This window comes from Dasypus novemcinctus, chromosome 10, assembly GCF_030445035.2.
Source record: "Dasypus novemcinctus isolate mDasNov1 chromosome 10, mDasNov1.1.hap2, whole genome shotgun sequence".
Taxonomy (NCBI): Eukaryota; Metazoa; Chordata; class Mammalia; order Cingulata; family Dasypodidae; genus Dasypus; species Dasypus novemcinctus.
The window spans coordinates 8,675,422-8,701,496 of NC_080682.1; the positions used below are offsets into that span (position 1 = coordinate 8,675,422).

The window sequence follows — 26,075 nt, forward strand, 5'->3', positions numbered from 1 at the left end:
TGTATATTTCACAGATGGATCTTCTCTGTTACCTTCCCTCCAAATCGATGTCCAGACACCTCCGGACCAGGAAAAATCCCGAGACAGCCGGTCCCAAAGAGTCTCCGACGCCTCCCAGCCGATTCCCCCCAGGAGCTAGTAACCGGGAAGTTCACTCAGCCGCCATCTTGCCTCCCCCTCCTGAAAAGTCCCAATTTATATCTTATAGACCAGTCCTTTCGTTACCTTCCCACCAAATCGATGTCCAGACACTTCCTGCCCTGAAAAAATCCTGAAAAAGCCTGGTCCCGGAGAACCTCCAGCGGTGCCCAGCTGCCTCTTCCCAGGAGAGACGGCAAGGCAAGCTCACTCAGCCACCATCTTGCCGGAAGTCTCTCCTGGAACCATTTTTCAAGTAATCTTTTTATTGATCAGTATTAAACACCCAAGAAAGTGCACAGATTACAAGAACACAGCTCACTAGATTTTCACAAAGTGCGTGACACCAAAGCATTTGGCGGACAGGTCATCGTAAATGACCGTGCCCAGGCCCGGAAGCCCCTCCAGCCCCCTGCCCCTCTTCAGTCCCTATCCCCGAATCGCTAGCCTGACCTGTGGAGGCAGAAAGTGCATTTGCCTGTTTTTGTACTAAATGGAAGCAGCCAATGTGTGCTGTTTATGTCTGGCTTCTTTACCTCCATGTCACATCTGTGAGATTCATCCATGCCATTTATTCCATTATATGACTAGCCACCATTTATTTATCTAGTCTACTGTTGAGGGACATTTGGGTTGTTTCCAGTTGGAGATGATTATAAATCATGCGGTTCTGAATGTTCTGGCCCATTTGGCTGAACATATGTACACTTTTCTGTTGCTAAGGCGAACAGTTCTGTTCTCTCTCTTAAAAAAGGTTTTATAATACAACTTTCAAACATAGTTAAAAGGAGGGAGATGGAATCGAATAATGAACCCCCTTGTACCTATTACTTTGCCTCAACGACTGTCAAAATCTGGCTAGTTCTGTCTCATATAGGCCCTTCCCCCACCTATAATTTTATTTTCTTTTTATGCTGGTGTAATTTAAAGTAAATCCCAGATCACATCGTATGTATTATGGTATGTATCACTAACAGATAAGGACCCTATTCTTTTTTAAACCACTTTTATTGATACATATTAATAAAACATACAATTCACCCAAAGTGTACAATCAATGGTATTTGGTATAATCACACAGTTATGCGTTCATCACTTCAATCATTAGAGCATTTTCATTATTTCAATAATAATAATAATAAACAAAAACCAAAGAAACAAAGTTCCTCACCTCTCAATCTCTGTTTCCCAAGCTAGGACATTTTTCTTAACGTAGACACCATGCCAGTATCGCACTCAACAAAAATAATCATTCCTTGATATTATCTACTACCCAGTCTGTGTTTAGATTTCTCCGATTATCTCAAAAACATTTTATGGTCAGTTTGTTTGAATCAAGATCCAAACACAGTCTACATAGTACCTTCCTTTGAAAGACTCTTAAGGGTTTTTAATCCATAACAATTTCCTCCCCACTTTTTTCAGGCCATTTGTTTGTGGGTGAATCGGTTCATTTGCCCATAGGATTTCTCACAGTCATGATTTGGCAGATTGCATCCTAGCGGTGCTACTGAACTGGTAGGTAGATTGAGAGACAGCAATGTGGGTGAGAGCATTTCCTGGGAGACGCCCTGTGTCCTCCTGCATTACTTCAGGAGCGTTGCCCTGTTTTAATGATGTGTGAATTGACCGGTGGGTTCAGATTTGTCGGCGCGATACATTTATTATGAAGCCCCCCGCCAGCCTCCCACACGCTGGTCGTAGCTGCTGTCGATTGCCCACAGCCTGTTTAAGGAGGGGTTGCAAAAACGGTGACTTTCTATCATTAGGTTCTGCATTATTAACTGGAATGCTTCCATTAGGGAAAACTTCCCATTCTCAACTCTTCGGTTACCCTGAAATGCAAATTGGTACAGGAGGGCAGGAAAATTGAGTCTTTCTTCCTTTTTAAAAATTCAATTTCAGCGTAAAGATTTGGTGCCTATATCAGAGTCCAACCGGGAGAGCGAACGATGCCAGTTTCTTTAACAGAGACTTCCAGCTGAAGAAGTAGAGAGGTTTTCAAGAACTGAAAGGCAAACACTGAACACTACAATACCACCCAAAACAAAACAAAGACGTCGCCGAGCAGCTCGCTGTGCCCCAGCTGGTGCGGGGCTGCGGGGCTGCCCCTGCGCGCGAGGGGGCCTGTCTATGGCCCGGCACCCTCCCGCGTGTCGTCGGGGAAGCCACGCGGACATCAGAAGTACTACCCGTCTACCTTTCTAGTACACTGATGAAGGGACAGTTGATTACCGACGTGGCCTTCTCTTGACAACACTTATTTTGATGTGGGCTATGGGTGGGAGGCTCTTTTGTCTCTTCAGAGATAACCTAAGCTGTTTGACTGGTGGGTGTAGAATGTAAGAGGCTGCAGTCCTGCCCTTAGTGACAATGGCAACAAGACTCCAGTCCCAGGAAACAGTTTAACAATGCAAGGTCTATAAACTTTAAGTATTTAGGGGAAATGCAAACCAAATATGTTAAAAGCTTATCTAGAATGTCTGGAGTCCATGCTAAAAGCTTACCTAAGATGTGGAAGATATATATGCTAATTCAAGCCTATTGAGAACTGAAATAAAGGGACCATTTGGCTTTTCCTCTCTGTATAAAAGACATTTGAAAATCTTGTTTGGGGCTCGGGATTGAAACAGAAAGCTCCCGAATCCAGCCGGCCGTCAAGAAACCATTTTTCCTTCTCAAAATCATTCCTGAGTCCTGGCCTCTCTATACACAAATAATTGAAACTCTCTCAAATTCTACAACAACTTCACTATCCAGAAATAGTGCTGTCAATTTGTGATCAAACTCATGCTACCAACAGTTGGTTCTTTCCCTTAGGACCTATGAAATGAAGGGAAAAGTGTCAAAACAGCAGATGGCAGCAAATTTCCAGCTTCAACCTGGATGGAAGTTTTGCTAATGATTTTGAACTTGCCATTAATAAAATAACATATAAGGTGCAGTGTCCCAAGAAAGGGCTCCTGAGATGGAAGACGTGAGCTCCTTGGTTCACAGACTGTTGGCAGTCTTGAACTTGGAAGAGTTTCTGACCTAGAGAGCACTCTTTTCTGGAGGAAACGGGCCGCCAGATGGCAAAGCTGCATTCTCTCATACAGCTGGAAACTAGACTCAAAGCTCGCACAGAAGACCTGTGGGCTCCGGTGGGCTGGGTTAGCACTGCCAGTCCCCAGGTGTGCGTGTGCGTACGTGTGCATGCGTGTGCATGCACAGTGGCTTTGTTTCCGTGGCCGAAGTGCTCCTAGAACATCACGGGGCCAGTCATCTGCTTCATCACATTTGCAAATTCCAGGGTCTTTTTTGCATACTCTGGGGTCACGTGACAGGATTTTACTCACTCAGCTGTTAGGAGCAGGCAATTCTTCACTTCTTCCAGAAGAAATCAAAGCAACGGCAATTTGAGGAGGAACGATGACCTCAGGGAGGCTGGAGGCTCCCCGAAGCGTGTGCGCCATTCAGTTTGCAATGGCCAGGAGGGGGGTTAAGCTGATGTTTTTAAATGCCACTGAATTTTTCCATCTTGTGTTGATTTAGCTACTTAGAAACTGGAAGTTTTTGAGTCCCGTAGTTCATTTCAATTTGACTGTCTCCAGCTTTTTTAATTAATAAAAGAAATTCTTGTAAAACACAAGTATTTTTTGGGGGGAAAAAAAGATGCCATTGAGCACCTGGGGGGAGCGGCTTCCACTCCTAGAGCTGGGGAAATAAAAGTTTGGGATGATTGAAATTTAGCAGCTGGTGGGAGGGACCACATGGAGCTGGGAGGACTTTGCAGCCAGTGATGTGACTTGCAGAGCCCCAGCCCCAGCCCAGGGGCCTCTCAAAGCAGAGGCGGAAGGCTGGATGCCTTAAAACCTTGATGAGCATCCTTGGGCCCTGGCAATCTCTAAAAGTGACTACTAGATTCTTCTTGCCAATGTATCACCTGAACTTACACTGTTTTACGTATTCAAATGTGCTCGAACCCATTTGTCTGGTGATTTGACAGGACCCAATCATTTGCTATTTCCTTGCTGTTTGGCACCACAAGGTATTTCAGGCTTCTCTCATGTATTTCCTGCCCTAGACCTGGAGCCAGCCCTTCTCCAAAGAGCCCTGGCTCCTCTTCGTGGGAAGCAGTTTAGGCATCCTGGTCTGGGCGCGGCTCGTTGCTATTGGTTTGTCCTTGCTTCTAGGTCTTTTAGTGGACCAAGCTAAGAGAAATGTATTTTTTTGAAAGAAAAAATAAATTAGGATGTCATGCTGATGTTTAGAAGCATAATTTTTGGTTTTTAATTTGTATCTCTATCCTCTTATGCAAATATTTTGGTTCCTAGCATGGACATACTTACTTACTTATTGGCTAGATAAATATCCATGCTTTGAAATAGAGAAATCACTGCCGGTCTTTTGAAGAGTGCAGACTGTTGGGTCGGGGTCCAGGAACCTTGGCACCAGAGACTGTGACTTTCTTAAAGGTGGGTGCATAGCAAAAGTGGGTGCAAAGAAGGCTGGGGTGGGAGGAGGGGAGTGTAAAGGGCCTTGGCAGTGGGTGGGGAAGGGCATGGTCCCAATTTGGCCACGTGGTCGTGGACGTGGGGGGGTGAGGAGGGGAGAGGCACAGAGGCATGTATTTGGGGGACCTCTCTCCCCAACATCCTGAGAACAAGCACACAAGATGGAGCTGGCCCAGAGCAGGACTTTCGGGCACGCGTGCCTGCAGTGCCACAGGGAAGAGAGCTGGGTGCCCAGGCGAGGGGCGGGCGGGGCTGTGGGGATGGCCCGGGGGGCATTGCTGGTGCGTGGCTTTGGTGGCACAGCCCCCATGAGGGGCAGAGGGGCAGACATACCCCTCTCATTCCAAAGACACCGCCCCAGCAAGCCTTCACACACCCAGACTCCTCTTGTCACAGCGGCAGCCTGGAGACCCATCTGGCTGAAAACAGGACAGCCGAGGGGGGAAATCATGACTGGAAGGCGGCCAGTGGCTGGTTTGGAGACGTCCACGTTAGAGCGCGAGAAAGGGGGAGCCGCCTGCTCCCTCTGAGCAGAAGCGGGAGGGGGGCAAGATTAGGTATTCAGATTGGGACTGTACAGAAAACACCAGAAGGGAATTATTCAAGAACATGATGGGGGCGGAGAGGCGGAGCAGTTGGGAGGCGAGATTAGGCGCAAGACTTTCCACCGAATAACTTCAGCTAAAAAAAGACAAAACAAGGAAACGGATGTGACTCAAGCAATGGGGCTCCCCGTCTACCATATGGAGGTCCAGGGTTCGATGCCCCGGGCCTCCTGGTGAGGGCGAGCTGGCCCACGAGCTGGCCCACGTGGAGTGCCGGCCCATGCGGGAATGCCGCCCCATGCAGGAGAGCCGCCCTGTGTGGGAACGCCACCTCGCATGGGAAAAGCTGCCCTCCACAGGAGTACCAACACGAAGAGCTGGTGCAGCGAGATGATGCAACAAGAGACACAGGAGAGGAAGTAAGAAGACGTAGCTGAACAGGGGAACTGAGGTGGTGCAAGAGAGTCATCACTCTCTCCCACTCCAGAAGGCCCCAGGATCGGTTCCTGGTGCCACCTAATGAAAATGCAAGCAGACACAGAAGAAGTCACAGGGGATGGACACAGAGAGCAGACAAGGGGGGGGGGGGAGAAATAAATTAAAAAAAAAAAAAGAATGGCTGTATTGTTCACAAGAATTCTGTTAAATGTAAAGAGGTGGGCCCTGGTGGGGAAGGTCTCCTTGGCCCAGGGCCCGGGATTTTGCAGGGGGGTGTGGGGGTGTGGCAGGGGCTGGAAGCCTCCCTCTGCCCTTGGCCCTCCTCCTGGCCCAGGCCAGCCCCGAGGCTTCTCCAAAGGGACCAGGAGCCAGCAGGACAGGGGAGGAGTCAGAGCCACTGTGGGGCGGGGGAGGGCAGAGGACTGAGCCCTGGTGCTCCGGGGTGAGGGGACAAGTGGACAATGGCACCCAGCACCGGCTTCCCAAAGCACTGGTGTCCCTCGCTGCTCCCGGGGGACGTGAGGAGCCGGCCAGCTCTGGGGACAGCGTCCCGGCTTGCCCACAGGAAGGACTCGGTGTCACGGGGACAAGAAGGCGGCCTGCGCTGGCCCTCCCGGGGCTGGACACCCCGCTGTGCTGGAATGGGCCCCGGGAAGGCGGTGGCTGCTCGGCTTTCTCTCTCGAGAGGTTTCGCTCCCGAAAACCTTCCCTCCGGGCGCTGAGCTGCCAGGCCCCGCCTCCCGGCGGTCCTGCAAGGTGGGCCCCTTCCTCCCCATCCTGGAGCCGAGGAAGGAAGGCTCGGTGAGGCTAGGGAAGGCGCCCGGGGCCTCGGAGGCCCGGCCCAGGGCCAAGGAGGGAACGGGGACCAGACCACAGCCCCCTGCAACGGGGACGAGACCTCAGCCCCCTGCCCCTCACGACGCCAGGGCCAAGGAGGGAACAGGACGAGACCTCAGCCCCCTGCCCCTCACGACGCCAGAGTCGCTGAGGCCCTGACACCCACAGGCCCAGCCCCTCGCCCTGTTTGGTTCCTTCAGCCACGGCCACCCAGCACCCTTCTTGAGGACGCCCAGGCGGGGGTGGGGGTGCAGGGTGTCGCGGGGGCCGCTGAGGGGCTCCAGGAAGATCAGCCACGCGGGATAAGCAGCGCGGGAGCTCAGCGGGCCCAGAGGCTTGCCTTCTCCTAATCAGGGATTGGGGCGGAGGCCCCTTAACTCAGCCAGGCCGGGGGAGGAGGGGGGCGGGTTGCAGGCCTGCAGGCGTGACATACCCCGCCCCACATGAGCGAACAGTCGCTTCAGGGCCGCACAGCGCTCGGGCTCGAGGGATGAGTGGGGTGCACCCGGGTAAGGGCTTCAGACAGGGTGCCGAGGACCTGCCACCCGAGACCGCCCACCCCTCGGAGGGCGGGGATGGGGGAGACCCAGAGGGGCTGCCCTCTGCTCCCGGCACCTTCTCTGGAGGGCGCCACGGGGGCTGCTGGCAGAGAGGATGGCGGGAGGCACCCAGCACTGCAGGCCCTTGGCAGGGCGCGGCCTGGGATTCGCCTGTCCCCTCCCGCCCGGCTGGGCCCTGGCCCGGGGCTGGCGCACCCACAGGCCTTCAGCCCGCCCGGTCTGGCTTCGCTCCTCTGCAGTCCCAGGCCGGGCACTGGCCGACGCTCAGTAAACATTTGTTGAAATGACAGGATGAATGTGCTCGGCCCGGCTGTACACCCACCCGAAGAGTCAGGCGTGGCGTCCACTTTGCAGAGACCAGGACTCGGGGGCCAGGCCTCTGCCCACAGCAGCCCCCTCCACGGCCCACCCGGAGGCCAGGCTAAGAGACCCCACGCCGAGGGAGGGGGCATCGTTGCCTCCACGGGGCACAGCTGGCGAGTGGCAGGGCTGAGACCTGTCTCCTGGGGGCTCAGCCCTCAGCTCAGGCGGTCCCCAGCCCCTCCTAGGGGATGAACTTGGCCAGGAGGGAAGACCTGAGCCTGGGACACGGGCTGGCAGGAGTGTCTGGGCAGGGCATAACCCCGGACCTGGGGACCAAGATCCAGAGGAGAGGAAGCCTGGGCCCGTGCCAGCCAGGGAGGCTTCTGGAGGGCGTCTTTGGAAGGCCCTCTATCTCTTGAGCCACCGCTGACATTCTACCCAGGGACCCACGTCAGAAGAATTAGCGTATCCTGGGCCAAGTCGGTTCTAGCCTGGGTCACGTTTGCTCTGGATCAGGGCTTGGTCACTTCTGGCTTGGACAACGGCTGCGGCAGCGATGGTGTGAGGAGTTTCGACACGGCCAGGACCTGAGCTGCCACGCTAGGAACATGGGACTTCTCACCACACATGCCTCAGAGGTTACAGGCAGAAACTGATACGATTCCTCAAATTCTACACCCAGCCTCGGATTTGTATGCCAAGTGGAGCACAGGACACCATTTCTGAGGAAATTCGGGGAAGCAGCCAAAATGAAAATGAAATCCAGAATCAGACTTCAAGAGAGGGGAAGATAAAAGCTCAAGGAACAGCAATTTGACTTTGCTTGCTGGTTTTTGCCAACTAGAGCCTGTCTTCAAATACCGATCTTATTTAAAGACAACTGGGTCTTATCCTTTGCTTACAAAGATTTTCCTACCCAAAATTGGTTTTCAAAATTTCACCCTTTTCTATTTATTTCTGGTCTGTTTTTTTAATCTTGAAACGTGTGGGCTGGGGAGGACCTGCCTCGCTCAGCCGACCTCCCACCCCTCAGCAGCTCTTAGAACTGCTTCACGGAGCCTGCCCGGAGGAAACTGCTCCACTTGTACGAGTCTCCCAGCGGGCACTGGGATAAGCCCTGCCCACGGGCAGGTGTAAGGAGCTTCTGCCCAATCCTGGGAAGACGACACGGCCCTGGGGACTCTGCACCACCTGCGGCTGCTGCCCAGCAGGACTGTGCCCCGGAGGGCGGTGGCTTGGAGGCCAGGAGAGACCTGGGCCTGCTGACTGCGTCCCTAAGACCACTGTCCTCCTCTAGCAGAAAGCTGGCACAAGGCGGGGGGCGCAGACGTGGGGATGTGGATGGGGTGCTGCTGAGAAAATAAACCACGTTGGCTTCTCAGGGCGGCTGGGGCCCGGGTGGGTGAGGGAATGTCTTAGAGGATACCAGGTCAAGTCTCTCCCTTGGTTCTTCATGTCGGCCATCGTCAGGGCCCGCCTGCCAGCTGCCACTCCCTGAGCCACGTGTATTCAACGTGTCTGGTTGGAATTCCAGGTGAACGCAGGGACAGCTGAGCTCGTCTGAGCTTCACACACACTCTAGGAGGAAGGGGTGCTCTGACCGCACAAACGGCGAGACCGTGGCTCAGGGAGGCTCGACGGCTGCCTGAGGTCACACAGCTCACGGCAAGCGGCAGAGCCTGGCTGGCTGACAGATGGCCCAGCAGGTGCTCCTGCGGCACTGGCCGCCCTCCTCCCAGCTCACCCTGGAACCTGCACCACGACCAGGGTGGAAAAATAAGGAAAGAGCTTTATTGAATATTAAAGTTGGGGGGCGGGGTGTCGGGAGGAGGGTCTGCTCACTTGGTGATGGTGTTCCTGCAGAGAGGAGAGGGGTGTGAGCAGGGGGGCCAGGCGCAGCCTCCCCACCCGGGGCGCCCGCCCGCCGCCCGCGTCTCCCCCTCACGCACGCGTTCATGCTCTTGCCGCTGCCGCTGAGCACGATGTACGGGGTCTTCTGGGCCTTCTGCTTCTCCTGCAGCAAGGCCACGGTGCCCAGGGGCGTGTCGCTGGAGCTCATCTTCTTCAGCAGCTGCGGGTCAGGGTCAGGGTCAGGGTCAGGGAGCACGGGCAGGAGCCGGCCCCTAGCCCACCCGAGGAGCCGCCAGGCGGGGCTGGCCGCCCATGCCCCAGAAGGCCACCCACCGCCTCCTCGTCCAGCTTCTTCATCCGCCGCTCAGTCTTCATCTTGCCTGAGCCCTTGCCGTGGAAGCGGTGGGACAGCTGCCGGAAAGCCTGGGACACAGGGCATGAGGCGCATCAGAGCTGCCTGCACCCACAGGAGCTTCACAGTGGGAAGGGTGTCGAGTCCCTCAACCCAGTGCCCGGCTCAGGGACAGGAACAGGCAGAGGCCTCGAGGGCTTTCAGAGGGGGCTCAGGTCCTGGAGTAAGGCCCACCATGAGGCCTGGGCCAGGACGCTGGGCTGGGCCAAGAGACAGGAGGGAGGCAAACCTGAGCAGCGGAAAGAGCACCCGCCAGGGTACAGCGGTGGGGAAGGCCGGGAGCATCTGGAGGAGGGCGCTGGTGCAGGGGGCGGGGGGCAAGGGGTAGGCAGGAGGGAGTCGGGGCCAGCCTGCACGGGCCGTCGCCTCGAGCAGGGGCTTGAGGGTGCACAGGCCAGCGGAAGGGCCCGGATGTACATGGAAGGCCTGGACAATGCCCACCAGAAAGGCGGCCCTGAATGGGGAATGGGGGAAGCCACCAGGGGGCTTCTCGTTTACAGCCCACAGGCAGAGGTGCCAAAGTGCCCGTCTGACCCTCCTGCCAGGCCCGAGCCCACTAGCGACGGACACTGAGGCACAGGCCGCAACACCTCCCCAGGTCCCCCAGCCAGTGGGCAGCAGAGCCAAGACACCCCCCCCCCCCGCTGCCTCCCCCCTACACCCAGGTGGGGCGTCGCTCCGGCCTCTCCCGGCCCCCGGGCGCCCCGCTCACCTCCTTGGGCGTGAGCTTGCGGCCCGTCTCGTCCACGTACTCGATCTTGACGTCGGGCTTGTAGCCGTCCTTCTCCTTGAAGTCCTGGGTGAAGCCGCGGTACTCCTCCCGCCGGCTGTACTTGTCGTCGATGGCCCTGGCCCGAGGCAGAGGGGCCTCAGCGCCGGCCACGGCCCAGCCCGCCCAGGTTCCCCGCAGCCCCCAGCGGGCAGCGCCCCGGCCCCCGCCCACCCCCGCGTACATCTTGTCCTCGATGCAGTACACGGCGGACGGCAGCGACTTGTTGGGCGCCTTCACCCGGGCCACCTTCTGCACCGTGGTCTCCAGCAGCCCTGGGGACGGGGGGGGGGGTGAGGCCCTGGGCGCGCCCCCTGCCCGCTCAGGCCGGCCAGCTCCAGGAGCCCCGGGCTCCCAAGGGCCACGCCACAAAACTGGCACCGCGGGACCCTCGTAGCAGGCAGTGGGAGGGAAAGACCCCGGCCCGTTTCACAAAGGAACAGAAGTCAGTCCACTCGGCAGTGGCCACTGCTGAGGAGGCGGCAGAGACGGGTTCCCAGCCCCGAGCTCTGGGTGCCTGGGCTGTTCCCCGCCCCCGGCCCGCCCTCCCCAGGGCAGAGCCCAAGCGGGGAAGGATGAAGGGTGCCCCAGGCCCGGCAAGCCTCTCACCTTTGTTCTGACACAGGAGCAGGGCAGCTGCCAGCCCTCGGTTCACGATGGGCTCCTCGTCCAGGATGGTGGTGGAGGAGGCAGAGAACTGGGGGCGGCCACACGAGGATGCTGGTGAGCAGGCCGCGGGCTCCCCGCACCCCTAGACCTGCCAGCCCCACCCCATCACGTGCAAGGCGGCCAGGCCCAAGACCCGCTTCACTTAGGCCTGAGAAGAACCCTACGCGGCCTGGGAGAGTGTAAACTACAACACAGACTATAACCCATGCTGTGCAGGAGTGCTCCAAAATGTACTCATCAAATTCAACGTATGCACCGCAGGAAAATTATATGCCTACCCATGCTGTTGCACACAGATTTGTTGTATGCATTTAAATTGCACATTATTTTGCTAGGTAAGTACAGCACATTCTAAAAAGATAAGAGGTTCTGAGGTAGGGGGAAGAACAGGTGGAATTTTACATATGATACTGCAATAAGGATACAATTCACTTTACACTATATCAACTCCTATAAAATATTCTTGCACAGTACAATGTGTAAACTATAATGTACACTATAGTGCCAATGCTCCAATGTTTTTTCATCATTTGTAATAAAAGCTCCACAATAAAAATCGAAGGGAAAAAGGAAAAATAATAAAGGTGTATGGAAAAATATACCAATTACGTGCTATGGACCATTCAAAAAAGACCCTTTTCAGAAAACAAAAAAAAAGAAGAACCCTATGAACTTTGGATTTACAGACCCATTTTATAGACACAGACACTGAGGCTCAGGAACTCTCCCCAGGTCCTGAGACAGTAGCCCTCTCCAGGTCCCACAGCTAAGAAGGGGCAGAGCTGGGGCGGGAGCCAGGCAATCCCTCTGGAGCCCGGGCCCCCAGGGCTCCTGCTCTGCAGTGTTGCACTCGCCCCCAGCCCGGGCCCCCTCCACCCCGGGCCTCCCCTCCTCACGTCCTGCTGCTGCTTCTCCTCGTCCAGGTTGACCGTACTCCAGCCGATGTTCTCCTCCCCATCGGATTCGGAGCCACCATTGGCCGAGCGCTCCTCGTCCCGCTCAAAGTCCTGGGGGCAGAAGACCAGGCTGGCCCAGGCAGCCCCGGCCCACCGCCAACCAGCCCACCCTCGGGGCGCCGAGGCGGGAAGCGGGGCCGGGGCTCGGCCCTGAGGCCCGGGACGGGACTCACCATCAGCTCCTCCTGCTCCTCCCGGTTGCCGGCCAGCCCGTAGGTGGGGATCTCCCCCAGCGTCCGGCAGAACTCCGAGGTGGCGTTGAACACGATGGCCCCCTTCCGCTCGGGGTCCTCGTCCTCCTCCCAGCCCCGCTGGCGGGACTCCAGCTTCTTCACGATCTCCACCACCTGGAGGAGGGAGCAGCTGTGGGCAAACGCAGAAGGCTCTGGGGCCATGCCGTTGGGACCCGGGAACCCAAAGATCCCACCTGCTATTGAGGGAGCGAGGCAAGCCACCCACTGCCCACAGACTCCCTTGCCCCACTTCCTCAGGCCCCGCGGTCCATCTCTGCTGCCCGCACGCTGATGCCACTAGATGTCCCTCCACCCCTAACCCGCCACGTTCCCTGCTGACCTCCAAATCAGCATCCAAATCCTAACAGCCCTGCCGAGCAGGCCCACGCGGGCCCTCCAGACACCCTCATGCCCCACCCTCGCCAAACACACCTTCCAGAACCCCAAGTATGTCTGGGCCTCGTGCCACCCTCCTGCCCCCTGCTCTCCACCCAACACATGCCACTTCTAAAGCAGAGCCGTGAGAACTTTCAGCGCTACCCCCAAGGCCCCCACACCGCCTGCCACCCTCCTGCCCCGGCACAGCTCCCAGGAGGGCTCCGCTCCTGGCATTCTCCCCCTCTCCTGTGCCATCCCCAGCAGTTTCTTTAAAAGACCCCCCGCACTGGGGGAGCAGGTGTAGTTCAGTGGTTTAGTGCCTGCTTCCCAGGTACAAAGTCCCAGGTTCAATCCCCAGGACCTCAAAAGAGAGACACACTCCTTTAACCCCACAGCCCCAGGGCTCTGCCCCCTTCATAGTGAATTCTCAGGGGGGCCCACGTCTCCACCCCTTCCCTTCCTTTTTATCACATTAGTTACACTTCTTTTGTATTTTTTCAATTTTATTTTTGATTGCTCTCATTTCTTTATATCCCATGCTGTTCAAAAAGTATTAAAGAGCCTTCCTGGGACAGAGAGGCTAACGTGCTAGTTAAGTTTGTTTCTGGCTTTTCGTGCAAGTGCAAGGTGAGTTACATTTTTTTTTTTTTTTAGGGACTGGGACCCAGAATTGAACCCAGGATCTTGTATGTGGGAGGCCAGAGCTCAACTATTGAGCCACATCAGCTCCTGAGTTGCCTCCCTTATCTGTTTGCTTGGTGTTTTTCTTGCTGTTTGCTTTTCTTTAGGAGGCACCAGGAACCAAACCCAGGACCTCTCATGTGGGAAGCAGGCGCTCAACTGCTTAAGCCAAATTTGTTCCCTACGTTTATTTTCAAACTGTATCACAAACACAAAAGCTGAATATTTATCACATGTGTGTGCTGTGAAAAATAGCAACAACAAAGCAAACACCCACATGCCACCATCAGGCTGAGAAACTCTACTGCCACCACTTTTTGAGGCACAGTGCCCCCCACCCTGGGGTCGGCACGGGTCACTGGTTTTTAGTTTTACACCTAAGGATCTACCCCTGAGCAAGGTATTATTTCACTGAAAATCTTTTTCTTTTTTTTTTAAGATTTATTTCTCCCCCCTCCCTCCACTGTCTGCTCTGTGTCCATTCGCTGAGTGTTCTCATGTGTCTGCTTGTATTCTCATTAGGTGACCCAAGGAACTGATCCTGGGACCTTCCGGAGTGGGAGAGAGGTGATCATTCTCTTGTGCCACCTTAGCTCCCTGGTCTGCTGCACCCCCCATCTCTCTTCTGTGTCTTTTTTTGTTGTGCGAGCTCTCCACGTGGGCCAGCACTCCTGCGCAGGGCACCACTCTGCGCAGGGCACCACTCTGTGTGGGGCAGCACTCTGCACAGGCCAACATTCCGTGTGGGCCAGCTCACCACACGGGCCAGCTTGACTGGACCTCCTATATGGTAGACGGGAGCCCAATTGTTTGAGCCACATCTGCTTCCCTTGCTGTGCATCTTAAAAATACGATGTAACTGGACTCGTACTGTATGATTTTATGACCTTTCTGGCATGTATTTTTGAAATGAGTACTGCTGTGAGTGGCGATGGGTCATTATTTGCTACAGCCATATTCTGTGATCTGAACATACTTTGATCTCATGACCCACTGAGTTTGGACTTATCCTACTGCCACTAACAGAGTTGTGAGAAGTAGCCCAAGGCTTGCTTCCCCGAGCACAGGTTTTCCTGGCGCATATGTCCGGGGTGAGACGTGATCCCTTCAACTTCACTAGAGGACACCAACGTCCTCACGTACTCCTAGGAACGTGTGCAGAGGAATTCTGGTTGCTCCACGTCCTTGCTCACACTTGATACTACCAGACTTGAAACTTTTGCCACAATGTCTAGGTGACACGGCACCCTGGTGTGGTTTCAGCCCACCTTTCCTTGATTACGAACAAAGCTGAGCCTCACTGCAACTCTTACTGACACTCAGCCCTCCTCTTCTAGAAACTACCTACTCAGCATTTGCTCATTTTTCTGAATTATTTATTCTCACTGATTTGTAGATTCTTTACATATTCTTGACACCAATCCATTGTTGGTTATACATGTGGACAAACATCTCCCTTTGGCCTTCTACATTCTTTAATGATATCTTTTATTAAAATACAACAACAAAAAAACACATAAGTTCTTAATTTCCAATCAAATCTGTTACTTTTCCCTTCATGGTTTTTCTATCTTAATCCTTCTCTACCACAAAGCCAAACATCTTTTCCTTTATTTTGTTCTAAAATGTTTTTAGTTTTAAGATCTGAATCTATGTGTAAAGGAATTTTGTGCAAAGTATGAAATATGAACATTTTATTTTCTTTCCAGATAACCCCATGTCCAAATACACCTACTGACCCTCTTCCCACGGGAAACAGACATGTTTCAGAACGCCTGTCCCTCCTCAGGAGCTTGTGTCTGGGCCCTCTACTCCACCTCTCTGCCTAGATCTTGATGCCTATCAGAGAAAATCCTACCACCTTATAGTTCAAAAGCATCTTGGCTGTTCTGGTCCTTTGAGCTTCTACATACAAACTATAAAAACTCCTGCTGAGATGTTTTAATGGCACTGCATTTAGTTCATAAACTTATTTGAGGAGATGGACATGTTATAATATTGAGTACTATCCATGACACAGTACATCTTTGTCTTTAACATCATCCAAAAATTTACCATAGCTTTCTCCAAAGAGAGCTTGCACGTTACATATTCCTTATTTTATTACTATCCTTACTATTTTTTTTTAAGATTTTATTTATTTCTCCCCACCCCCTTGTTGTTTGCACGTGCTGTGTCTATTCAACTTCCTTGTTTCTTTAAGGAGGCACCGGGAGGCGATTCCAGGACCTCTGATGTGGGAGGGAGATACCTAATTGCTTGAGTCACCTCCTTTCCCTGCTTTGTCTTTCTCTATTTTTCCTCCCCATCTCTCATAGCATCTTGTTGCATCAGTTTGCCACGCCTGCCCATTGCGTCAGCTCACTATCTTCTTTACGAGGCACCGGGAACCTTTGCTCCCTACTTTTGTTGTATCTCATTATGTTTTTTCTTCTTGTGCCTCTTGCTGTGTCAGCTCATGGTGCCTGCCTGTCCTGTCGCCTCCAGTCTTCTTTAGGAGGAACTGGGATCTAAACCAGGGACCTTCCATGTGGCAGGTGGAAGCCGTCACCTGAGCCACATCTGCTTTCCATCTTTATTTTGTTGCTTTTCTAAGTGGTGTCTTTTTTTTTTTTTTTAAGATTTATTTTTATTTATTTATTCCACCCCCCTTCGCTGTTTTCTGCTGTGTGCTCTCTGTGTCTGCCCGTCTTCTCTTTAGGAAGCACTAGGAACCGAACCTGGGACCTCCCATGTGAGAGAGGCAGTCAATCGCTTGAGCCACCTCAGCTCCCTGCTTCGTTGTGTCTCGTTGTCTTTCCTCTGTGCCTCCTTGCTGCATCATCTTGCTGTGTCAGCTCGCTGTGCCTGCCCACTGCGCCAGCTTACTGCCCTGCTTGTCTTATCTAGGAGGCACTGGGAACAGAACCCGGGACCTCCCGTGTGGTAGGCAACTCAATTGCTTGAGCCATATCCACTTCCCTAAATGGTACCCTTTAAAATCCAGTTTTTAACTTTGTTGTGGTTGTAGAGAAATTCAAGGCATTTTTGTATATTAATCTTGTATCCAGCAACATTGCTAAAGCCTGCATGATTTGGCCCTCTAGCTTCTCAAGTCAGAATTCTTGGAGTTATTCTTAATTTTTCTTATTCACTCAAACCATCAACAAATATTGTCATGTCTACCCTTAAAATATATTCCCAAAACATCTGCTTCTTACCATCTCCACAGTATCACCCTAGTAGATCATTAGCTCCTGACTGGATGCTATAACAGCGTTCTAAATCATCTCCCTCTTTCCAAATGGAAGCTGATAATTCTCTCCATATATATAAGCCAGGAAGTTCTTTTTAAAAAAGAATTCTGACCAAAACCTTTTAATGGCTAAATCTTTACCACCACCACAAGGCTCTGTAAAAACCACCTCTGGCTTGTTTACATATATTGTCTGGCTGCTTTTTAGGGCACCTGAAGAGTTTTAACAGGAACCACAGGTCCTGAAGCCTCAGATATTTACTATCTGGCCCTCTAACAGAAAGCTGGCCGAGCTCTGCTCTAAGGAACTCTCCCTAGTTGCTGCCCCAGCTTCCCTGACTCCCACAGCTCCCCAAACCCCTCCTATCTATAGAGACTGCCAAATCAGGCTTTGCCACTCAGGAGTATTAAGGAGACTCTCCTCAAAACACTTCCTTGGCTTCTTAAGGATTAGAATCTTCTTAAGGAACCCCTGCTCTTGTGGCTTTCTTCCTACCTCAGGGGCTGGCGCTTCCTGGCTCCTTTGCAGGACCCCGGCTCCACTCTACCTCCCACGGTGGGCGCCCCAGGCTCACTGCTCCAGCCTCTTCATATCTTGAGCCCCACTGTCTTCCTAGGGGGGAGGTGAAGGGGCAGGCATGGACTCTGGAGTTTGCATCCCAACTCTACCACTGACCAGCCATGTAACCTTGGGCAACTTTCCTAATGCCTCTGTGCCTCAGTTTCCTCATCTGTAAAATGGAGATAACAGAACTTTCCTCGTAGGTTGTTGCTGTTGTAAGGACGGAATAAATACACATAAAGTACTTGAGCAGTGCCCGTGCCGTAGGTCAGCAATAACCGTGGCTTCAGGCCTCACCAGCTGGCCCAATGACCTCCCCAGCACCTCAGCCTACCCTCTTCTCCAGCCTTCCTGGTCCTCAAGCAGTCTACACAGCTTTCCTCCTAAGGCCACCTGAATACCCAGTCTCCCCACCTACCACCACTCCAAACCTTCATAAAGTTATTCAAGTACCAGCTCAAATTTCACCCCTTGAAAACCCAATCTAAGGTCACTCTCTCTGGTCATTCTCTTCAGTCATCTTGTTTAATTATTATCTGCTAAGCTCTCATCACTACTGGAATTTATTGTTTTTGCTCACATGTTCACAACTTCACTGTACTGTTCCCCAACTAGGAAATAAGCTTCAAGAACACAAAGTTCTCATCCATCCTGCTCACCAGGGACTCCCCAGACCCCGGCATAACGTCTTACTCGCAGTCAGAATTCAACAAGGAAAGAAGGGAGCGAAGGGTCTGACCACTAAAACCACCACCAGTGAAAACACTAGAGATCTAGAAATCTGCTACAGCATGTTATTAAAAAGGAGAATTCAGCTCGGAGAGTGGGTGCTGCCTAGAATGACACATGCACGTGGGCTCAAAGAAACGGGTCACCAGACATATTTGTTGCCAAAAGCTCTGAGGCCAGCACTCACTTGTGGCCCAGCCTGGAGCCCCCTTACCTTCTCGCCACTGTCCCGCAGCTGCTGGAGCTGCCGCAGCCGGCGCCCTTTCTCCAGCTGCTTCTGTAGCTCCAGCTCTGCCTCGTCCTCCTCCAGCACTTCTGGTGACCCAGATCGCAGAACTCCACCCTCCTCTGGTGGAAACACAGGAGACGCTTGCTCAGACTGTCTCCCTGGACCCGGGCTCTTCTCCCTGCCCTGTGCCCACCCTGTGCCGCCCGGGTGCCCCCACCTTCGTCACTGATGTCCATGTTCTCCACGCGGGTGTCGTCCGACTGGGGGGGCTGAGGCACTGGCTGCTCCTTTTCCTCCTCCTCCTGGGCCTCCTCGTCAGCCTCGGGCACTCGGCGCCGGCCCCGGCCCCGCAATCTGGGGGAAAGAGGCCTCCCAGTGAGCACGGGACCTGGGCCGAGTCAGCCCAGCCTCACGCCCAGCCCTGTGACGGAGCCTGCCTGGAGCCAAAGTCCCCGTCTTGAGTCTGGTCCCCGAGAGGCAGCAGGTCATCGGCCCGCACCACCACCTCCTTCTCCTTCTTGCGGATTTTCTTCACCCTCCGCTTGGACTTTTTAAAGGTCACCTGAGTGGGGAAGAAGAGAGGTGAGACGTGATGAAGGGGCGAGGCGGGCCAGCCACAAGCCCAGAGTGAGGCCCTCTTCAGCATGACGCCGTGCCAGCCACTGTCGTAAGGCCCAACGTAGGGAGTGCTATCACTCCCATTTGTGAGATGAGCAAACAGGCACAGAGAGGTTAAGTACCTTGCCCAAGGTCACCCAGCTCCTAAGTGAGAAGGGGTTTATGAATCTCGGCAGTCTGGCTCTACAGTCCCTATTCTTAACTAAGCCACCTACTGAGCCAGCTGTCTGCTTAGGTTCATAGGGTGATTCTAGGTACGAAATCCACACAGGAGTATGAAGTTCCTGCTCACCTGCATTATCATTAACCCTCCCAGCAGCTCCCAAGGGGAGGTTCCTGTCATCTCCCCGCTTCGTTTTGTTTAATTAAACAAATTTTAAAAATTGCATCTCCATGTCTGATAGAGCACAGAGCTTCACAGTTAATGCCTCACCCACCCCAGGCAGTAAGCGGCTGCATGGCAGAACCGGAACACAAACGCAGGTCCCTCTGGATCCAAAGCCCCCGTTTTGTCTACACCCACTGCCTCTCTGACTGCACCACGAGGGCCAAGCACTGCAGGAGCATGCAACCCCTCTCCTTAACTCATTCTGCCAACACGTGACCTTAAGAGGACAGAGAGGAACCCCCGTCCCAATTACAAAGCGCGGTGGAGGCTGCAGGGCTCACCATCTCCTCGGGTGTGAGGTACTCAGAGGCGAGCCGGGGCCCCGTTGTGCTCAGGGACTGAGCCTGTAGGCGCAGCTTGGTCCGGATCTCTTCCAGCTCCCTCTCCCGCAGGCCATCAGCCATGCCACCCTGCTCCAAACGGAAGGAGTGGGGCCGCTCCCCCTCGAGCTCCTCGTCATACTTTGACAGGATGGAGCGGGGTTTTTGCTGCAAGGCAAGAGGTACAGGTTGGGACCCAGCCTGGCTCCTGAAAAGCCACCAAGCCACCTTCTCCTCATAGCCCCCCAGCACGCCCCCAGCCTCCCGCCCCGCCCAGTCGTGCCTGTGCCAAGTCATCCACGCTCTCGTCCTCGGCGTAGGGCAGGTAGTCGGGCTTCTTCTTCCGCAGCTCCACGTTCTTCTCTGCCCGCTCCTTGTCCACCAGGTTCACGTTCACCAGCACATCCTCCTCCTCCTGCAGCACGCCTGAAGACAGAGCGAAGCCGTCCGTGCCTGGCCCCGCGCAGCGCGGCCCGCTCCCCCACCAGGGTGCCCAGGCCACGCACCTTTGTCCTTGAGGGTGAGGATCATGGTCTCCCCTTCTCGGAAGGAATCGATGGCGTGCTCCACGGTGAGGCCCTGCAGGTCCCGGGCACTGTACAGGTCCTAGGTGGAGGAGGGGCCCGCTTAGCCAGAAGCCCCAACCCACCCCAGTCCCCGGACGGCACTGCCACCCCCGAAGCCCCTGCCGCCGCAGCCTCACCTGCCGCCTCTGCCCAAACTCTTCCTCCACCAGTGTACTGACGCCGAACTCTTGGTCCATCTCTTCCAGCAGCTTGGCCTGCGGGAATGGGACAGACGTAACCTTGACCCAAAGGCCCTTCAGCATCACTAAAAAACACCTATCGGGGTACACACCCAGGGCTGGGCCACATGGGGGTGCAAACATTGCAGGACTGGCAGGAAAACCGGTCCGCATCCGAAGCAGATGCCACTGGCCACGGCCCTCCCAAATCTGAGCCTGGCTTCGTCTTCCAAGGGTTGGTCTCCTGCCTCACCACTCAGCCAGGCCTCTGGACGCACTTGGCAACCAGCCCATGTTGCCCAGGAGCCTCACCCTCTTCTCTGCCAAGTCCTTCTCCTTCTGCAGCTGCCGGCTCCTCTCGATCCAGGCCGCGGTATCATCCAGCCAGGGGTCATCCTCCCCCAACGTCTTTATCTTCCTGAAGGGGGAGGAAAGGGACTCGATGAGGAGCCCAGTACCTGCTCCTCGGCTGCTGCTTCAGCCCTTTCCGTGCCCGTCCGCCTGAGGCCCCTCACCCCAGCTTTCCGTGCCCGTCCGCCTGAGGCCCCTCACCCCAGCTTTCCATGCCCGTCCGCCTGAGGCCCCTCACCCCAGCTTTTGGTTCAGCAGGCGCTTTTCCTTGGCAGCCGCCAGCTTCTCCCGCAGCTCCTCTCGCTGCCGCAAGGCCATGGGGTTGATGATGTCTGCGGCCACGGGCTCCTCCTTGGTGCCCGCCTCTGGAAGGGGGGCCTAGATGTGAGGCTATGCCTGCCCCATGGCTGGTGGGGAAAGGAGGGAGCCACTCACCTTGCCCCTTTCCAGCTCAGGGTGCCAGAAGAGGCCAGGAGAGGGGGGACAAATTCTCTGCCTCCCTACTCCCGCCTCGCCCCACAAGCCCATGGCACCCCACGTGCCTTCCAAAACCCCCCCAAAAAATAAACCAACACTTGCACGGCCCAGAGCACTCTGCAGCCACTGTGCACATCTCTCATGTGAGTGCACAGTGACCAGCTGGTCAAACTAGGAAAACAAGTGGCGTCCCCCGTTCCCATTACAATGAGCAGGTGCCTTCCAGCGAGTGCACACACAGGCTCACTGAACAGTGCTGAGGCTGCACCGTAACCCCTTTCTCTTCCAAGGCCCCCACCCACGGCCCTCCTCCACCCCGTGCTCAGCCCCGCACTCACCCTTCTTGACAGCATTGACCTCCAAAGGTTTCAGCCCCAACTTTGCCCGGAGTTTACTGAGGATGAGAGACACAAGTGTTAGGGGCTGTCAGAGACACAGGACATCGAGTGCATTTCTGGAGAGATGAGTAGGACCCCAAGGCTCCCAAATGCTGGCTCACTGGGAAGGGCACTGGCCTCTAAATCAGGGGACATGGGGCTTGGCCCAGCCTGCCTCAACCAGTGGAATGCCACCTCCCTCCTGGGTCTTCATTTCCTCTTTGCAACCCAAATGGTTGGCTTAGATAACTTCGATGGCCCTTCCAACTTCAGTCAGAACACTATACTGAATGAAAGTCTCCTCCAAGCAACCTCTCTCAGGAAAAAAAAGTCGAAAAATGAGGAAAACAGTACTTACTTGGTCTCCTCGATGCTGAGCGATGAGGCATCTCCTGAAGTGGTTTTGGAGCTGGCGGCTGGAATGAGAAACACGATTTACAGCTGAATGCTGGGTCAAGGCACCAGCATCCCTCTGGCCGTAAGGCCAGAGAAGAGAGCCCCTTGCCAGCACCTGGGCCTTGTGGAAACACCTGGAAACAGCAGCAGCTGTGCCCTTCTCACACAGCCTTCCTCCTCCCCAACAACTCCTCCTGCCTGTGAAGGCTGCCTCTCCTACATGCCTTCCTTTCCTGCCCCGGGAGGCCCCGCCTTCTGCACCCCTTGCTCTGCCGCACCCCCCGGTACACCAAGCCTTCGACCTGCACTGCTCTCTCTGGTCTTGTTCTGACAGAAATCCTATTCAAACACTACCACGAAGTGCCATCTCCTCCACGAAGGCCTGCTCAGGTGTGATCAGAAGGGCTCTCTCCTGAACCCCACCGCAAAGTCACTCTTCTGAGGCTGCTTCTGCCCCCAGGGCAGGGACCACATTGGCAGCATGATGCAATCAGGAGCTAACCAGAGCTACATGCATGAGACACGGAGTCAAGAAACAAATGCTTTTGGCGGCTGCTCTGTGGTGGTCTTTGTGCTGGATGTTGGGACCGAGATAAAAAAGCATTTCAGTCCCCTTCGGCCCACCTCACAAACAGCAAATGACTTTACTGAACACCCCAGAGAGAAGCTCGACACCATCAGAGGGAGCTCCCCCTACCAGCTGCACCACATGCTCATCCTTGCTGGCATCCCCATCCCACCAACCTGCCACCTTGTACCAGTTTGATATAGTAATGAATTCCAAAAATAGGGTTTGATGCCCAAGGCCTCCCGGTGAGGGCAAGCTGGCGCACACAACAAGCTGGCCCATGGAGTGCCGGCCCATGCAGGAATCTGGCCTCACGCAGGAGAGCCACCCTGCATGAGAACGCCGCCCAGCATGGGAAAGCTGCCCTGCGCAGGAGGGCTGGCCGATGCAGAGAGCTGGAGCAGCAAGATGACACAACAAGAGACACAGAGGAGAGAAAATAAGTAAATGTAGCAGAACAGGGGAGCTGAGGTGGTGCAAAGAGTAATCACCTCTCTCCCACTCCAGAAGGTCCCAGAATCAGTTCCCAGAGCCATCTAATGAGAGTACAAGCAGACAAAGAAGAACCCACAATGAATAGACAGAGAGAGCAGACAATGGGAGAAATGTGTGTGTGTGTGGGGAATAAATCTTGAAATTAAAAAAAAATTATGATTAGGGCTTTGATTGGACCATGCCAGTAGGGTGTTGAGTCCCTCCCCCTTGGTGGGTAGGGACTCACAGATAAAAGGCATGGCAAAGGACAGAGTTGAAGATTTTGTTGTTGGAGTTTTGATTTGGAGTTTAATGCTGGAGTCTTGAGCTGGAGCCCCAGGAAGTAAGCACACAGAGGAAAGAGAAGTCAGTCCCAGGAAGAGAGGACCTGAGCCAGGAGAAGAACAATGAGGAACAGAAAAGTTCCTTAGACATGACAGAAACCACAAGGAGAGGGAGCTGATAGTCTAGATAGTCTGATAGTCTAGAGTTGACCTTGTGGAGAAAGCAGAGGACCTGAGCCTGGAGAGAAGCAAGACCTGGGAAGAGAGGAACCCAGGAAGCCTGAACCCTGGCAGACATCGGCAGTCATCTTGCTCCAACACGTGGAAGTAGACTTTGATGATGGAAGTAACTTATGCTTTATGGCCTAGTATCTGTAAGCTCCTAATCCAAACAAATACCCTCTATAACAGCCAACAAACTTCTGGTATTTTGCATCAGCACCCCTTTGGCTGACTAATACACACCTCCTGTTTATGCCAAAGGTTCCTCCCTCTGAGCCCAGGATCCCAACCCCTCTGGGCGCTCTCCAAGGTCACCAGCCTCCTTATTTCTAAATCTAAAAGTTCTTTTTAGTTCTTGTTTTTCTTGGTCTCTCATGACATGCCACTGTTGGTCACTCCCCTTCTAAAAACACCCTCTTCAAACAGCAAACACACTCTTCCACAGACCCCATGGTGCAGATGCTCCTGGTTTGCCTCCTGCCTCTTTGGCTACTCTACCTGCACTTTTGAAGTGTCTTCCTCAGCCCACTTCTGAAAACGTTGTTGTCTTGGGTTCTAGTCCCAACCCTGTTTTCTCACACCTCATTTTCTCAGTGGGCTTCAGGTGCCATCCAACACTCACGTCTCCAAGTGGCCCTACCCAGTCCCGGCCCTGGGTTTCTCCATGCACGACAGTCAACACTGTCCCAAACGGAATTCATTATCTCCCCTTCCACAAATCTGCTTCTCCCCAACCCCCCCCCCCATTTTAATAGACAGCTCTGCCACCCACTAGGTTGTCTCAAACCAAAATCCAAGGAGCCATCCTCTGTTTCTTCCTCTCCTTCCCCACCCTCCTCCCCGTTCTGCTCATCGCTCCTAAACACCTCTACAGTCTGTCTATGCGGCTCTATCCCAGCGCTGCTGCTTTGGCACTGGCCACGACCAGCCCTCCCCTGACCTTCCACCTGCCTCATCTTCCGGCCACCACCGTTGCCTGGACCTACCTTCCAAAGCAGTGACTTCACAAAATGTGAATCTGATCATCTCATTCCCCAGCTGAAATCTATGGCTCCCCAGTGCCCTCGGGACAAAATCCAAATTCTTTAGCAGGACCCACAAGGTCCTTGGGGTTCAGACCCCGGCCTAGCTCACAGCCTCACCCCTCGACCATCAGCTCCACGCTGTCCACCTCGCCTGGACCCACGCTGCAACCACCTCAACCGTTCACCCATCCACTCTCTCAACACATTTACTGAGGGCCTGGGACGTGCCAGATAACCGAGAAAAGCTCTGTCCTCAAATTGCTGAATAGAGAAAGACATCCTCCTCTGATCCCAAACCCCTGCAGGAAGACCCTTTAGTAATTGGGACTGATGAAGAGGCCTGGGGGCGGGAGGCGGCGGCGTCCCTCGGTGCTCGGGGAGCACTGTCCCCACCAAGGCCAGCCCGCGCCGGGACCCCCGCCCCGCGCCCCAGGCTCCTCACCCGCCTCGTAGCCGTCATCGCGCTTCTCCCGCTTCACGCGCCGCTCGGAGGGCTCCGCCTGGCCCCGCTCCCGCCCGTGCGCGCCGCCGCGGGCCTCGGCCTCGGCCCCGCGCCGCCCGCCTCCGCGCTCGCCCCCGCGCTCCCGGCTCCGCTTGCGTCGTTCGCCGCCGCTGCTGCCGCCGCCGCCGCCGCTCCGGTGCTTGTGCTTCTTATGCTCCCGATGTCGCGGCGGCTGCTCCGGGGCGCTCCCGGTGCCGGCCGCCGTCGTCGTGCCGGCCGCTTCCTTCTCGCCGCGGTGCTTCTTGGACGACCCCATGGTGGCACGTCCGCGCCCCGAGCCCGGCCGCCGCCGAGCCCCGACGACGCAAAATGGGAACACTTCCGGGTCGCCCGGTCGCCGCTGTCTTGTTGCCGGAAACCAAGAGCGGCTGCTTCCGTCGGTCGCCGCCGGGGCTGCCCCAAAGGCTCACGGGAAGACCGGGATCCGAGCCCTACTGCGCAAGCGGCGGCTCCCGGGGTGGGGGAGGGGGGGTGAGAATCTTTTCGCAGTTGCTCCCACTGCGCATGCGCTCCTTTGAGGCGCGCGAACCTGGTTCAAGCAAGACCGAGTCGCGCGCGCACGGAGCCTTACGTCAGGACCTCGGCCAGCGGGTGTCCCCGGAGCTGGAGAGCCTTCCTTGGCTTGCGTGGGCTCGCACACCGCTCCCAGCTTCCGTGGGCGGCCCCCGCCGCTCCTGTCGCCGTCCTCCTGGCGGACCCCAGCCGGTGTGCGGCGGCGCAGCGCGGCCTCAGTCCCCCGCCCCGCAGCCCGCGCCGGCTCCTGTGACCCCTGCCGTCGGCACGGCTGCTCCCCGGCCTTCCCTCGATGGGGTTTTTCAGCCCGGGGTCTGTGAACGGCTAGGGAGCTCCCGCTGGGCTTAGGTGTCAGTGAATCCCCCCAAATTGAGTGCCAAACGTGGCACATCTGTGTGTGGGAGCGTTCTCTTTTCTCAAGGAGGGGTCTGTAACTTTAAGGCGCAGTTCACTCAATCCCTCTGGCACCCTCACCCAAAGTGGCTCCCTCCAGCGGCGGGTTCCTGGCGGCTCCCAGTGGGACCCATCTCAGCCCTGGGCTGTGGTGTGTTGCACAGGCGCCTTTCAAGGTCAATCTCACCACCACCACCAGTGCACGGGGAGCCCTCAAAGGCAAGGGCTAGGTTTGCCCTATTCACTCTTGAATTCCTGGGACCCACCATGCCTCGCGTGTTGTCCACACCGCCCTGTGTGCTGCCCCACCGCTCGGGAGCAGGACCGGGCTGTGTGCTCGGGTGGGGGCAGATGCTAAGCCTGCTGCCCACCCACCTGTCACCTCTGACGCCGGACAAACC

At 55.2% G+C, this 26,075-nt stretch overlaps 1 protein-coding gene across 1 annotated transcript; it reads right to left on the minus strand.

Annotated features, from left to right (window-relative positions):
- Positions 1 to 9,086: 9,086 nt before the first annotated feature.
- SART1 (spliceosome associated factor 1, recruiter of U4/U6.U5 tri-snRNP) lies at positions 9,087 to 25,079 on the minus strand. Its single transcript, XM_004478628.5, has 20 exons — positions 24,709 to 25,079; positions 21,656 to 21,713; positions 21,259 to 21,314; positions 20,682 to 20,808; positions 20,405 to 20,510; positions 20,051 to 20,128; positions 19,854 to 19,953; positions 19,631 to 19,773; positions 19,309 to 19,515; positions 18,459 to 18,583; positions 18,239 to 18,375; positions 18,007 to 18,140; positions 12,148 to 12,321; positions 11,915 to 12,025; positions 10,959 to 11,046; positions 10,534 to 10,624; positions 10,293 to 10,428; positions 9,502 to 9,591; positions 9,267 to 9,388; positions 9,087 to 9,174 (listed from the first exon to the last, which is right to left on the minus strand). Exons 1-20 carry the CDS (start codon positions 25,022 to 25,024, stop codon positions 9,156 to 9,158), a joined length of 2,418 nt encoding a protein of 805 aa, XP_004478685.2. The 5' UTR covers positions 25,025 to 25,079; the 3' UTR covers positions 9,087 to 9,155.
- Positions 25,080 to 26,075: the final 996 nt, after the last annotated feature.

Coding starts and splice junctions, on each gene's coding strand:
- SART1 (XM_004478628.5), bottom strand. CDS start 25,024: ATGGGGTCGTCCAAGAAGCACCGCGGCGAGAAGGAAGCGGCCGGCACG. Junction 21,714..24,708: donor CGATGACGGCTACGAGGCGG/GTGAGGAGCCTG, acceptor TTCTCATTCCAG/CCGCCAGCTCCAAAACCACT. Junction 18,376..18,458: donor GACGGGGACTTTGGCTCCAG/GCAGGCTCCGTC, acceptor TCTTTCCCCCAG/ATTGCGGGGCCGGGGCCGGC.